The sequence below is a fragment of the Bombina bombina genome, chromosome 5, assembly GCF_027579735.1.
Source record: "Bombina bombina isolate aBomBom1 chromosome 5, aBomBom1.pri, whole genome shotgun sequence".
NCBI classification, from domain to species: Eukaryota; Metazoa; Chordata; class Amphibia; order Anura; family Bombinatoridae; genus Bombina; species Bombina bombina.
The window spans coordinates 479,974,993-479,991,247 of NC_069503.1; the positions used below are offsets into that span (position 1 = coordinate 479,974,993).

General features: G+C 39.2%; 1 protein-coding gene across 11 annotated transcripts in view; it reads right to left on the reverse strand.

Annotated features, from left to right (window-relative positions):
• The window catches only part of LOC128660491 (NKAP family protein CG6066), a 739,752-nt gene that overhangs the window by 586,852 nt on the left and 136,645 nt on the right, over nt 1-16,255 (reverse strand). For all 11 annotated transcript variants that reach the window (XM_053714374.1, XM_053714373.1, XM_053714371.1 and 8 more), the window contains one exon: nt 13,236-13,372. In XM_053714374.1, the coding sequence (XP_053570349.1) occupies nt 13,236-13,372 (137 nt within the window). The remainder of the gene's footprint in view (nt 1-13,235; nt 13,373-16,255) is intronic.

The window sequence follows — 16,255 nt, forward strand, 5'->3', positions numbered from 1 at the left end:
AATATATATAATATATATTTTATATATAATATATATATAATATATATATATTTTATATATATATATATATATATATATATATATATATACATATATATATATACACAGTATATATATATATATATATATATATATATATATATATATACACACACACACAGTATATATATATATATATATATATATATATATATACACACAGTATATATATATATATATATATATATATATTTATTATACACATACTTTTGAACATTTGACACAATCCTAAATCAGCAGGCAGCATGGGGTTAAGAATTAAGACATGGGACTAAGGCACACAGAGGAATGCAGGAGATGGTATTACAAGAGTACTGCTTGTTTATTGTAGCCCAAACAATTACAGTCCTGTCAGTGTGCAAACGGCTCCTACATGTTTATATTCACTCTTATCTGGCAAACAGCTCATTATGCAGTTCTCAGGAGGAGGGGACAGCTGCTTGTAATGACACCACGCTGCAGCCCGCTCTGTTTACACAGTCTCCTAATCTTGCCGTGTCAGGTGAAATTTATGACACTTGCCTGCAGAGCCATATAGTTACTTGTAACAGATCGTCTGGTCAGTGAATGTGTGAAAGGCTCATACATATATTTACCCTTATCTGGCTCCCTGTCTAATCGTGACTTTATTTGAAAAAGCAGCTCATCGTGCAGGACTCAATGAGCTGCTTTTTCAAATAAAATCACAGTTAGACAGGGAGCCAGATACGGGTAAATATACGTATTAGCCTTTCACACACACTCACTGACCGGAGGATCCACAAGTAACTATATGGCTCTACAGGCAAGTATCATAAAAGTCACCTGACACGGCAAGTTCCTTCTCTCACGCCGCTCTGCTTCAAGACAGTGAGTGAACAGCCCAGCCCACAGTGCCGCACTCCCTCTAACCGCGGGGCATTCTGGGGCATGTAGTTCATTTGAATATGGCCTGGAAATAACCCAGCCACACGGGGCTAAATTTAGAATCAGCTTGCATCTGTTTATAGCGGTCGGTGAGGCACGGGGGAGGACACTTTGGGGGATAAATATCTGTCTGCCAGGGGATGATTTCGTGGGGCATAAGGGTTAATTTACTTTTACATAGAAGATGCAATTTTCGGCCGATTTTCCCCTCTTTCGGCCGAAATGGGATAGGCCCATTTTCGGCCGAAAATTTCGGTGGCCGAAATTTCGGTGCATCCCTAGTTCTCATTGTTTCCTTTTTTTGGACGATATCTTGGTACTTGCTCAGTCTGTACGTTCTGCAGAATCTCATATGTTTCAACTTCTGTTGTTCTTTCAAAGACACGGTTGGAGGTTCATTTTATCAAGGAAGTTCCTTGATTCCTCAGATAACGGTCACCTTTTTAAGGTTTCCAGATAGATTGTGTCAATGTATTTGTCTCTAACAGACAAGAGACAATTTTATTGGGTTCAGCTTGTTGGAACCTTCAGTCTCAATTATTTCCTTCAATAGCTATTTGCATGGAAGTTTTAGGTCTCATGACTGCAGCATCGGTCTCGTTTCCCTTTGCTCATTTTCATATGATACATCTCCAGTTTTTTATGCTGAATTTATGGTGCAGGGATTATTCTAGGATATCACATTTAATATCCTTGAATCTCAATATTCAACTATCCCTGACTTGGTGGGTCTCTTTGGTTCATCCAACCTGGACCGTGTTCACAACAGATGTGAGTCTTTTAGGTTGGGAAGCTGTCTGGGGATCTGACAGCATAAGGGGTTTGGAAATCTCAAGAGGCGAGATTACCAATCAATATTTTGGAACTCTGTGCGATTCTCAGAGCTTTTCAGTTTTGGCTTCTATTGAAGAGAGAGCCGTTTATTGGTTTTCAGACAGACAATGTCACAACTGTGGCGTATGTCAATCATCAGGGTGGGACTCACAGTCCTTGGGTTATGAAAGAAGTATCTTGGATACTTGCTTGGGCGGAATCCAGCTGCTGTCTAATTTTTGCGGTCCATATCCCAGGTATAGACAATTGGGAAATGAATTATTTCAGTCATCAGACCTTACATCCAGGAGAATGGTCTCTTCACCCAGATGTGTTTTCTCAAATTGTTCAGATGTAGGGGCTTCCAGAAATAGTTCTGATGGCATCTCATCTAAACAAGAAACTTCCCAGGTACCTATCCAGGTCCAGGGATCCTCAGGCGGAAACAGTGGATACATTGACACTTTCTTGGAGTTTTCAACCTACCTATATTTTTCCGCCTCTAGTTCTTCTTCCAAGAGTGATTTTCAAAATCATCATGGAGCAATCGTTAGTGCGGCTGGTGGCTCCAGCATGGCCACTCAGGTTTGGTATGTGGATCTTGTTCGGATGTCCAGTTGCCAACCTTGGCTACTTCCATTAAGGCCAGAACTTATATCTCAAGGTTTTTTTTTTTCCATCAGTATTTCAAATCATTAAATTTGAAGGTATGGAAATTGATCGCTTAGTGCTTATTCATAGAGGTTTCTCTGACTCCGTGATTAATACTATGTTGCAGGCTCGTAAATCTGTTTCTATAAAGATTTATTATCAAGTTTGGAAGACTTACATTTCATGGTGCTCTTATCATAAATTCTCTTGGCATTCTTTTATAATTCCTAGAATTTTTTTCAGTTTCTTCAGGATGGTTTAGATAAGGGGTTGTCTGCAAGTTCCTTGAAGGACAAACTTCTGCTCTTTCTGTCTTATTCCACAGAAAATTGCTAAACTCCCTGATATTCTTTGTTTTGTACAGGCTTTGGTTCGTATCAAGCCTGTCATTAGATCAATCTCTCCTCCCTGGAGTCTTAATTTGGCTTTGAAGGCTTTACAGGCTCCTCCGTTTGAGACTATGCATTTTCTGGATATTATTTTGCTTTCTTGGAAAGTGTTGTTCCTTTTGGCCATCTTTTCTGCTAGAAGAGTTTCTGAATTATCTGCTCTTTCTTGCAAGTCTCCTTTTCTGATTTTTCATCAGGATAAGGCGGTTTTGCGGACTTTATTTAAATTTTTCCTAAGGTTGTGAATTCTAACAACATTAATAGAGAAATTGTTGTCCCTTCCTTGTGTCCTAATCCTAAGAATTCTCTAGAGAGATCTTTACATTCTTTGGATGTGGTAAGAGCTTTGAATAATGTGTTATCTTTTCTGGTTCTAGGAAAGGTCAGAAGGCTTCTTCCTTTTCTTTGCAATTTTGGTTAAAGCCTTTTGATTCATCATGCTTATATAGAGTCGGGTTAATCCCCGTCTCAGAGGATTACGGCTCATTCTATTAGGTCAGTTTCCGCCTCCTGGGCTTTTAAGAATGAAGTTCTGTTGATCAGATTTGCAAAGCAGTAATTTGGTCTTCTTTGCATACATTTACTAAATTCTACCATTTTGATGTATTTGCTTCTTCAGAAGCAGTTTTTGGTAGAAAAATTCTTCAGGCAGTTGTTTCAGTTTGATTCTTCTGCTTATAATTTCAGTTTTTTTCATTATAAGATTAAAACTTTTGATTTGGGTTGTGGATTAATTTTTTCAGCGGAATTGGCTGTCTTTATTTTTATCCCTCCCTCTCTGGTTACTCTTGCGTGGAGTTCCACATATTGGGTATTTGCTATCCCATACGTCACTAGCTCATGAACTCTTGCCAATTACATGAAAGAAAACATAATTTATGTAAGAATTTACCTGATAAATTAATTTCTTTCATATTGGCAAGAGTCCATGAGACCCACCCTTTTTATGGTGGTTATGATTTTATTGTATAAAGCACAATTATTTCAATTCCTTGTTGTTGCTTTTTACTCCTTTCTTTATCACCCCACTTCTTGGCTATTCGTTAAACTGAACTGTGGTGTGGTGTGGGGTGTATTTAAAGGCATTTTGAGGTTTGGGAAACTTTGCCCCTCCTGGTAGGATTCTATATCCCATACGTCACTAGCTCATGGACTCTTGCCAATATGAAAGAAATGAATTTATCAGGTAAGTTATTACATAAATTATGTTTTTTATCCACCCTGCACCCCAAAACCATAGCTCTCCTCTAACAAACCTCAGGAGTAATCATATGCTCCACGACTACCTCCCACATTTAAGCCACAACATACACTGTGGAAAGAAGAAAAACACTAGTGAAGGACTCAGCTGAAGCCACCATTTAGATGCAGTTTAGGGAGATCTATCAATGCATCAGTGTCTGAATCTTTAATAAATGCGCTCCCTCAGTTACCTCAGCTGTTAAATACCAAACTGAATGATGGTAGAAAGGAGGCCCACTTAACCTTAGCACAGTTTACTAACAGTTAGCAAGATACATACATTTAATGTGTTTGTATGAAGACAAATAGTGGTGTTTGACTCCCCCCTATACTGGAGGTAATTTAGAATAAACCTGTTTGTGAACAAGTAAAAACAAACATTGTTAAATTAATAGGCATGAAGATAGATATTTTTCCATTGCTCTTTTAAACAAACTTACCCCTATATTACAAACACAAATCAATGTGGAGCTGTAAGTGCTTTTAATTTCCTTTGCATTGTATCTTATTCTGTGCTTCCTTATAATATAATCCAATTCAAAAAGGTCCAGCTCTACCTCCCCTTTGTTGTTTGTCCTGCAGTTTATGACATCAGTGTAGATATTATGCTTGCAATATGTGTTGCATTTTTTAAAGTCAAATATTTTTCTATAACCAGCTTTCTTAGGGCTGTTTCACCTCGCAATGCCCATCACAAACTGGTCTCATAATGCATTGGGCAGGTAATCCCCAAAATGACAGGAGCTTGGAAGTTTACGTAATGCATATGCTGGTATTGAGTCACTAAACCCTTGCCTTTGTTTACAGAACTTAATTCACTCCGCTATCTCCAGCACTTTAAAGAGACATTATACACTAGATTTTTCTTTGCATAAATGTTTTATAGATTATCCATTTATATAGCCCATACAGGTTTTTTGTATAAAACATAATTTATGCTTACCTGATAAATTTATTTCTCTTGTAGTGTATCCAGTCCACGGATCATCCATTACTTGTGGGATATTCTCCTTCCCAACAGGAAGTTGCAAGAGGATCAACCACAGCAGAGCTGGTATATAGCTCCTCCCCTCACTGCCATATCCAGTCATTCGACCGAAACAAGCCGAGAAAGGAGAAACCATAGGGTGCAGTGGTGACTGTAGTTTAATTAAAATTTAGACCTGCCTTAAAAGGACAGGGCGGGCCGTGGACTGGATACACTACAAGAGAAATAAATTTATCAGGTAAGCATAAATTATGTTTTCTCTTGTTAAGTGTATCCAGTCCACGGATCATCCATTACTTGTGGGATACCAATACAAAAGCTAAAGTACACGGATGATGGGAGGTACAAGGCAGGAACTTAAACGGAAGGAACCACTGCCTGTAGAACCTGTCTCCCCAAAACAGCCTTCGAAGAAGCAAAAGTATCAAATTTGTAAAATTTTGAAAAGGTGTGAAGCGAAGACCAGCCTTGCAAATCTGTTCAACAGAGGCCTCATTTTTAAAGGCCCAGGTGGAAGCCACAGCTCTAGTAGAATGAGCTGTAATCCTTTCAGGGGGCTGCTGTCCAGCAGTCTCATAGGCTAAGCGTATTATGCTCCGAAGCCAAAAGGAGAGAGAGGTTGCCGAAGCTTTTTGACCTCTCCTCTGTCCAGAGTAAACGACAAACAGGGCAGATGTTTGACGAAAATCTTTAGTAGCCTGTAAGTAAAACTTCAAGGCACGGACTACGTCCAGATTATGCAAAAGACGTTCCTTCTTTGAAGAAGGATTAGGACACAATGATGGAACAACAATCTCTTGATTGATATTCCTGTTAGAAACCACCTTAGGTAAAAACCCAGGTTTGGTACGCAGAACTACCTTGTCTGAATGAAAAATCAGATAAGGAGAATCACAATGTAAGGCAGATAACTCAGAGACTCTTCGAGCCGAGGAAATAGCCATCAAAAACAGAACTTTCCAAGATAAAAGTTTAATATCAATGGAATGAAGGGGTTCAAACGGAACTCCCTGAAGAACTTTAAGAACCAAGTTTAAGCTCCACGGGGGAGCAACAGTTTTAAACACAGGCTTAATCCTAACCAAAGCCTGACAAAATGCCTGGACGTCTGGAACCTCTGCCAGACGCTTGTGCAAAAGAATAGACAGAGCAGAGATCTGTCCCTTTAAAGAACTAGCTGATAAGCCTTTGTCCAAACCCTCTTGGAGGAAGGACAATATCCTAGGAATCCTAACCTTACTCCATGAGTAACTCTTGGATTCACACCAATAAAGATATTTACACCATATCTTATGGTAGATTTTCTTGGTGACATGCTTTCGTGCCTGTATTAAGGTATCAATGACTGACTCAGAGAAGCCACGCCTTGATAGAATCAAGCGTTCAATCTCCATGCAGTCAGTCTCAGAGAAATTAGATTTGGATGATTGAAAGGACCTTGTATTAGAAGGTCCTGCCTCAGAGGCAGAGTCCATGGTGGAAGAGATGACATGTCCACTAGGTCTGCATACCAGGTCCTGCGTGGCCACACAGGCGCTATCAGAATCACTGATGCTCTCTCCTGTTAGATTTTGGCAATCAGTCGAGGGAGCAGAGGAAACGGTGGAAACACATAAGCCAGGTTGAAGAACCAAGGAGCTGCTAGAGCATCTATCAGCGTCGCTCCCGGGTCCCTGGACCTGGATCCGTAACAAGGAAGCTTGGCATTCTGGCGAGACGCCATGAGATCCAGTTCTGGTTTGCCCCAACGATGGACCAGTTGAGCAAACACCTCAGGATGGAGTTCCCACTCCCCCGGATGAAAAGTCTGACGACTTAGAAAATCCGCCTCCCAGTTCTCTACGCCTGGGATGTGGATCGCTGACAGGTGGCAAGAGTGAGACTCTGCCCAGCGAATTATCTTTGAGACTTCTAACATCCCTAGGGAACTCCTGGTTCCCCCTTGATGGTTGATGTAAGCCACAGTCGTGATGTTGTCCGACTGAAATCTGATGAACCTCAGGGTTGCTAACTGAGGCCAAGCTAGAAGAGCATTGAATATTGCTCTTAACTCCAGAATATTTATTGGGAGGAGTTTCTCCTCCTGAGTCCACGATCCCTGAGCCTTCAGGGAGTTCCAGACTGCACCCCAACCTAGAAGGCTGGCATCTGTTGTTACAATCGTCCAATCTGGCCTGCGAAAGGACATACCCTTGGACAGATGGACCCGAGATAGCCACCAGAGAAGAGAATCTCTGGCCTCTTGATCCAGATTTAGTAGAGGGGACAAATCTGAGTAATCCCCATTCCACTGAATTAGCATGCATAATTGCAGCGGTCTGAGATGCAGGCGCGCAAATGGCACTATGTCCATTGCCGCTACCATTAAGCCGATTACTTCCATGCACTGAGCCACTGACGGGCGTGGAATGGAATGAAGGACACGGCAAGCATTTAGAAGTTTTGATAACCTGGACTCAGTCAGGTAAATTTTCATCTCTACAGAATCTATAAGAGTCCCTAGGAAGTAGACTCTTGTGAGTGGGGATAGAGAACTCTTTTCCACTTTCACTTTCCACCCATGCGACCTCAGAAATGCCAGAACTATCTCTGTATGAGACTTGGCAATTTGAAAGCTTGACGCCTGTATCAGGATGTCGTCTAAATAAGGAGCCACCGCTATGCCTCGCGGTCTTAGAACCGCCAGAAGTGAGCCCAGAACCTTTGTAAAAATTCTCGGGGCTGTGGCCAACCCGAAGGGAAGATCTACAAATTGGTGATGCCTGTCTAGAAAGGCAAACCTTAGGAACCGATGATGATCTTTGTGAATCGGTATGTGAAGGTAGGCATCCTTTAAGTCCACTGTGGTCATGTACTGACCCTCTTGGATCATGGGTAGGATGGTCCGAATAGTTTCCATTTTGAATGATGGAACTCTGAGGAATTTGTTTAAGATTGGTCTGAAGGTTCCCTCTTTCTTGGGAACCACAAACAGATTTGAATAAAACCCCTGTCCTTGTTCCGTCCGTGGAACTGGATGGATCACTCCCATTACTAGGAGGTCTTGCACACAGCTTAGGAATGCCTCTTTCTTTATCTGGTTTGCTGATAACCTTGAAAGATGAAATCTCCCTTGTGGAGGAGAAGCTTTGAAGTCCAGAAGATATCCCTGAGATATGATCTCCAACGCCCAGGGATCCTGAACATCTCTTGCCCACGCCTGGGCGAAGAGAGAAAGTCTGCCCCCCCACTAGATCCGTTTCCAGATAGGGGGCCGTTCCTTCATGCTGTCTTGGGGGCAGCAGCAGGCTTTCTTGCCTGCTTGCCCTTGTTCCAGGACTGGTTAGGTTTCCAGGCCTGTCTGGAATGAGCAACAGTTCCCTCTTGTTTTGAAGCCGAGGAAGTTGATGCTGCTCCTGCCTTGAAATTTCGAAAGGCACGAAAATTAGACTGTTTGGCCCTGTCCTGAGGAAGGGTATGACCCTTGCCTCCAGTAATGTCAGCAATAATTTCCTTCAAGCCAGGCCCGAATAAGGTCTGCCCCTTGAAAGGAATGTTGAGTAATTTAGACTTTGAAGTCACGTCAGCTGACCAGGATTTAAGCCATAGCGCCCTACGCGCCTGGATGGCGAATCCGGAATTCTTAGCCGTTAGTTTAGTCAAATGAACAATGGCATCAGAAACAAATGAGTTAGCTAGCTTAAGCGTTCTAAGCTTGTCAATAATTTCATTCAATGGAGCTGTATGGATGGCCTCTTCCAGGGCCTCAAACCAGAATGCCGCCGCAGCAGTGACAGGCGCAATGCATGCAAGGGGCTGTAAAATAAAACCTTGTTGAATAAACATTTTCTTAAGGTAACTCTCCAATTTTTTATCCATTGGATCTGAAAAAGCACAACTGTCCTCAACCGGGATAGTGGTACGCTTTGCTAAAGTAGAAACTGCTCCCTCCACCTTAAGGACCGTCTGCCATAAGTCCCGTGTAGTGGCATCTATTGGAAACATCTTTCTAAATATAGGAGGTGGGGAAAAGGGCACACCGGGTCTATCCCACTCCTTGCTAATAATTTCTGTAAGCCTTTTAGGTATAGGAAAAACATCAGTACACACCGGCACCGCATAGTATCTATCCAGCCTACACAATTTCTCTGGAATTGCAACTGTGTTACAGTCATTCAGAGCAGCTAATACCTCCCCAAGCAATACACGGAGGTTCTCAAGCTTAAATTTAAAATTAGAAATCTCTGAATCAGGTTTCCCCGAGTCAGAGATGTCACCCACAGACTGAAGCTCTCCGTCCTCATGTTCTGTATACTGTGACGCAGTATCAGACATGGCTCTTACAGCATTTGTGCGCTCTGTATCTCTCCTAACCCCAGAGCTATCGTGCTTGCTTCTTAATTCAGGCAATCTAGATAATACCTCTGACAGGGTATTATTCATGATTGCAGCCATGTCCTGCAAGGTAATCGCTATGGGCGTCCCTGATGTAATTGGCGCCATACTAGCGTGCGTCCCCTGAGCGGGAGGCGAAGGGTCTAACATGTGGGGAGAGTTAGTCGGCATAACTTCCCCCTCGACAGAACCCTCTGGTGATAATTCTTTTATAGATAAAGACTGTTCTTTACTGTTTAAGGTGAAATCAATACATTTAGTACACATTCTCCTATGGGGCTCCACCATGGCTTTCAAACATAATGAACAAGTAGGTTCCTCTGTGTCAGACATGTTTAAACAGACTAGCAATGAGACTAGCAAGCTTGGAAAACACTTTAAAACAAGTTTACAAGCAATATAAAAAACGTTACTGCGCCTTTAAGAAACACAAATTTTGTCCAAATTTGAAATAACAGTGAAAAAAGGCAGTTACACTAACGAAATTTTTACAGTGTAAGTAATAAGTTAGCAGAGCATTGCACCCACTTGCAAATGGATGATTAACCCCTTAATACCAAAAACGGAATAACAAATGACAAAAACATTTTTCAAACAGTCACAACTGCCACAGCTCTACTGTGGCTTTTTACCTCCCTCAATACGACTTTTGAAGACTTTTGAGCCCTTCAGAGAAGTCCTGGATCATGCAGGAAGAAGCTGGATGTCTGTGTCTAATTTTTGCTGCGCAAAAAAAGCGCTAAAATAGGCCCCTCCCACTCATATTACAACAGTGGAAAGCCTCAGGGAACTGTTTCTAGGCAAAATTCAAGCCAGCCATGTGGAAAAAACTAGGCCCCAATAAGTTTTATCACCAAACATATATAAAAAACGATTAAACATGCCAGCAAACGTTTTAAATTACACTTTTATAAGAGTATGTATCTCTATTAATAAGCCTGATACCAGTCGCTATCACTGCATTTAAGGCTTTACTTACATTACTTCGGTATCAGCAGCATTTTCTAGCAAATTCCATCCCTAGAAAAATATTAACTGCACATACCTTATTGCAGGAAAACCTGCACGCCATTCCCCCTCTGAAGTTACCTCACTCAGAACATGTGAGAACAGCAAAGGATCTTAGTTACTTCTGCTAAGATCATAGAAAACGCAGGCAGATTCTTCTTCTAAATACTGCCTGAGATAAACAGTACACTCCGGTACCATTTAAAAATAACAAACTTTTGATTGAAGAAATAAACTAAGTATAAAACACCACAGTCCTCTTACGACCTCCATCTTTGTTGAGAGTTGCAAGAGAATGACTGGATATGGCAGTGAGGGGAGGAGCTATATAGCAGCTCTGCTGTGGGTGATCCTCTTGCAACTTCCTGTTGGGAAAGAGAATATCCCACAAGTAATGGATGATCCGTGGACTGGATACACTTAACAAGAGAAATTTATAGTTTTGCTTATTTTTAAATAATATTGCACTTAGTTTCAGACTCCTAACCAAGCCCTAACGTTTTAGGAGTATACTGATGTATTCCTACTAGAGCTTGCTCCTGTTTGTGTAAAGGGTCTTTTCATATGCAGAGGAAGGGGGAGTGTCTGCTTTCACTGGGTGTCCCAGTCAACCTAATCAAAAGTGCTAAACTGGGAGCGTCTAAGTAAGTTTTTAAAAGGTTTTATACTGGATTTTTAGATCAGTATCTGTGCATATTATTCTTTATAGTAGTGTCTATTACATGCAGTTATATGAAAATTAGTGCATACTGTCCCTTTAAAAGGCAAGGTAAAGTTGAGTGCACTCGTTAACTACCTGTTAAAGTACATATAAAATTAGCCAAAGTTTCATTCATCAATTTTGCTATATCTTATTGTAAAACCGATATTCTTACTTTATAAGTTGCATCTGACAAGAATTTATCGTCCGCCCGACATTTCTCATTAATTGATTGACACTCGACTAATACAGTGTCCTCTAATCAGCGTTTTCCCCCCGGGGTGGTGAACAGAGCAAATACTACGTCAGACGAGGGCAGAGCGCATGCGTCCGACTGAAATCTTCTCCACTATACACTGTGCTCGTTTGTGAGACGCGCATGCGCCGTGCGACTTATACTGTAATTCTGAAGGAAACAGCTGCACACAGATCGATCGCGGTACAAGTGAGTAGGAGCAATTCAAAACTGGTTCTCTTTTTCATTTTAATCTATACTATTGCCAATATATCTTTTATTTATGTATTCATCAATTATAATTCAAAATAATAATACTTACTTGGCAAATATGATTATTGAAGTTTGAAAAAGCGATTCCGCAAATAGTATTCTTCGTCTGCAATCACGGACAGTACAGTACACAATGATTCTGTCTGATCATTGAATACTATGTATCTGCCGAAAGTTGCGCATGCGCAGTTGAAAATTGAGACACAGAAAAGCAGCTGGGAGGAGTTTCATAAGAAACGGTAGGGAAAATAAAACTTATATTTCTGAAAAAAAAATACTTTGCACAATTAAAAAAAGTTAGCGACTGCATTGCAATTATAATGAACAAACAATATGTGTTTTCATACGCACGCAACTTTACCTTTACTTTAAGCTAGAAATGTTTACTAGATAGAGCAATTAAGCTCACTGGCAGGTTTTTCTGGTTGCAATAAATCTCTCACTGTACCCTACATTCTTGCACCAATAGTGGTAAAAAAAACAGTAATAATTTATAGTAGACACATTTTTACTAATTGAAATATATTGCAAAAATGCTTCTACTTAAAAGGGACATTGTACACTAGATGTTTTGTAGATGATCCATTTATGTAGCCTATATGGGACTGTTTTTGTAAAAATGTATAGTTTAGCTTATTTTTTAATAACATTGTGCAGATTTTTAGACTCCTAACCAAGTCCCAAAGTTTCGATGTATACATGCGTTTACAGACTTGTTTGACTGCTTTGTGTAATCTGCAGGTAAGGGGAGGGAGTGTCTGCTCCCAACCCCCTTTCACTAGGTGTTCCAGCTAACCTCATCAACAGTGCTTAACATGAAGCTCAGTATCTGTGCATATTCTTCTTTATAGTAGTGTCTATTACATGCAGTTATATGAAAATTGGTGTATACTGTCCCTTTAAAATAAAAATTAATTCATGCATTTTAATTTTGACCTTTCTATACCTTAAAAGCACATGTAAAATATTTAGGAAATGGCCGTTTACCACATACACTACAAAGAGCGACAAAAGAAAATTGCATTTCGTCAAGTTCTTGTGATATTAAGTAATGAATTCATGCTCAAATGATCATTAGAGAAATAATTCTTAAAGGGACATTTAAGTCAAAATAAAACTCATGATTTAGACAGAACATGCAATTTTAAACAACTTCCCAATCTACTTCTGTTATCAAAATTTGTTTTGTATCTTTTATTGAAGAGTAAAACTAGTTAGGCTCATAAGAGCTCAGGAGTGTGCACGTGTCTTTAGTACTCTATGGCAGCAGTGTTTTGCAACATTGTATAACAAATTTACAAGTTGCAAAACACTGCTGCCATAGTATTAAGACGTGCACACTCCTGAGCTCTTATGAGCCTACCAGTTTTACTCTTCAATTAAAGATACCAAGAGAATGAAGCTAATTTGGTAACAGAAGCAAATTAAAAAGTTGTTTAAAATTGCATGTTCTGTCAATCACGAAAGTTTAATTTTCACTTTACTGCCCCTTTAATAGAGTAAAAAAAATGTATTTGGTCTAAAAAAGCATGTGTCGACTAGTCTATGAGAGCAGAAACTAAAAATAAAAGGAACAAAATAATTAGAAGAATGAAAAAAATATAAGATGGTACTTACTAAATACGTTTTCAAGTGCTTAAGCCCAGTAAGATGCTGCATGATCGAATGGAGTTCGGAGTTAACACAACAAAGCTTGCATGTATATGTAGGTTTTATTTTGGTATTGAACTCAGTCCTATAAATATAGTCTAAGCCTAAAAAAGAAAAACAAATCAGAATTTGTTGTGGTGTTAGCAGTACAAGATGATTTTTAAACTTCTAGCAAGGAAAATAAAAAAGGTGAAATTAATTATAAAAACACAATGCTAGTAATTTACGGGTTAACTAGTTGAGTACAGAGGATTGTGCACCCAAAATTAGTTCTATATAGTAATATATATTCTATTTTCTGACTAACACCTAGATAACGAGTTTTGCACTATACAGGTTGCAAAAGTAACGCCAAAAAAGTTGCGTTATTTCACTCTCCATAGCGCTGCCATTACAAGTTACTGAAAAGCCTCCTTGTGCTGTGTGTTATGGTGCATTAAGCTACATACTGCACAAAATCCAAGGGCTGCTTTGACATGCTCGTGCACGCTTTCCCCATAGAAATCAATGGGAACAGAGTGTTAGTTTTTTTTTTCTAACGCCTGAAGTGCGTAATGAGAAATCTCTATGGGGGGAAAAAAAGTTACGTTTAACATAAACCCAAAGTCTAAACACCCCTAATCCTCCACTTCCCGACACCTAAATAAAGTTATTAACTCCTAATTTGCCGCTCCCAACAACACCTACACTAATGAAAGTTATTAACCCCTATTCCGCCGCTCCCCGACATCACCGCCACTATAATAAAGTTATAAACCCCTATTCTGCCGCTCCCCGACATCGCCGCCACTATAATAAACATAAAAAGGAGAAAAATCCTCAGCACTCCAAAATTCTTTTCAGCAATTCATTAGTGAAAAAACAGCAACGTTTCGGGGTCACAGCCCCTTATTCATGCTTGATACATTAAATGTTAGAAAGAGACTTTTTAAATCTTTTCTTTGGCACCAACCCGCCTAAAATGGAGAGATAGAATGAGCCAACACATCTCTAACATCAGTTGCAAAAACCTGGAGGCTCCTCTGTCCAGACACTTCCTCGATAAAGGACGCAGCATTACCCAACTTAGATGGCAGGTTATTGATCATATTAAACCTAATCGGAATGGTATGGATAGAGAACGCCTCCTCAAACAAAACAAAATGTGGTGGATCCATAGATTAGAGACATTGACCCTTAGGGGCCTTAATAGAGATTATGACCTTACCTGCTATTTTTTATATATTTTTATTCCAATATGCCTTTGTACGAACATATCTGTTATGCATAATAGATAGTCGCTACCATTAACTCTTATCTAATTGAGATAAATCTCAGCATCTATCTTCAGTTTCTAATGTTTTTACCAAATATATATGTATATATTAAAGAATGTTTTTATTTTTCATGTAATACTACCATGCTGCCAGTAGATAGAGCAAGAGCTCGATTTTAGGCAGGTTGGCGCTAAAAAAAAAAAGATTTAAGTCTCTTTGTAACATTCAATGTATCAAGCATGAATAAGGGGCTGTGACCCCGAAACGTTGCTGTTTTTTCACTAATAAATTGCTGAAAAGAATTTTGGAGTGCTGAGGATTTTTCTCCTTTTTATGTGTATTGCTTGGGGACTTTGTAGTGTCCTCTAGTCCTGCGTGCACCCCTCCTTTGTTATGCTGTACCCTTACACATCTTTCTGGATGCCAATATAATAAAGTTATTAACCCCTAAACCTCCAGCCTCCCACAACGCCACCACTAAATAAACCTATTAACCCCTAAACCTCCGGCATCCCATATCACAGCCACTAAATAAACCTATTAACCCCTAAACCACCACCCCCTACATCACAAAACACTAAATTAAACTATTAACCCCTAAACCTAACACCCCCCTAGCTTTAAAATTACAATATAACTATAATTTAAATAAATAAAAAAAACTTACCTGTGAAATAAAAATAAACCTAACATTAAACTATAAATTAACCTAACATAACTATTCTAATAAAATAAAAAAATACTACCAATTAACAAAAATCTAAATTACAAATTTAAAAAAACCTAACACTATGAAAAATTTTTTAAAAAATCTAAAATTAAAAAAAATAATAAACACTAAATTACGAAAATAAAAAAACCCTACGCTTACAAAAAATAATAAACGAAATGATCAAAATTAAAAACAATTACAGCTAATCTAATAGCCGTATAAAAATAAAAAAATCCCCTCCAAAATAACAACACCCCCTAGCATTTGTAGGGGCATTTGTATGGGCATTGCCCTTAAAAGGGCATTCAGCTCTTTTTCCCAAAAGCACAAAGCCCTAATCTTAAAAAAAAAAAAAAAAAAAAAAGGGAAAAAAACATAATTTATGTAAGAACTTACCTGATAAATTCATTTCTTTCATATTAACAAGAGTCCATGAGCTAGTGACGTATGGGATATACATTCCTACCAGGAGGGGCAAAGTTTCCCAAACCTTAAAATGCCTATAAATACACCCCTCACCACACCCACAAATCAGTTTAACGAATAGCCAAGAAGTGGGGTGATAAGAAAAAAAGTGCGAAGCATATAAAATAAGGAATTGGAATAATTGTGCTTTATACAAAAAAATCATAACCACCACAAAAAAGGGTGGGCCTCATGGACTCTTGTTAATATGAAAGAAATGAATTTATCAGGTAAGTTCTTACATAAATTATGTTTTCTTTCATGTAATTAACAAGAGTCCATGAGCTAGTGACGTATGGGATAATGACTACCCAAGATGTGGATCTTTCCACACAAGAGTCACTAGAGAGGGAGGGATAAAATAAAGACAGCCAATTCCTGCTGAAAATAATCCACACCCAAAATAAAGTTTAACAAAAAACATAAGCAGAAGATTCAAACTGAAACCGCTGCCTGAAGAACTTTTCTACCAAAAACTGCTTCAGAAGAAGAAAATACATCAAAATGGTAGAATTTAGTAAAAGTATGCAAAGAGGACCAAGTTGCTGCTTTGC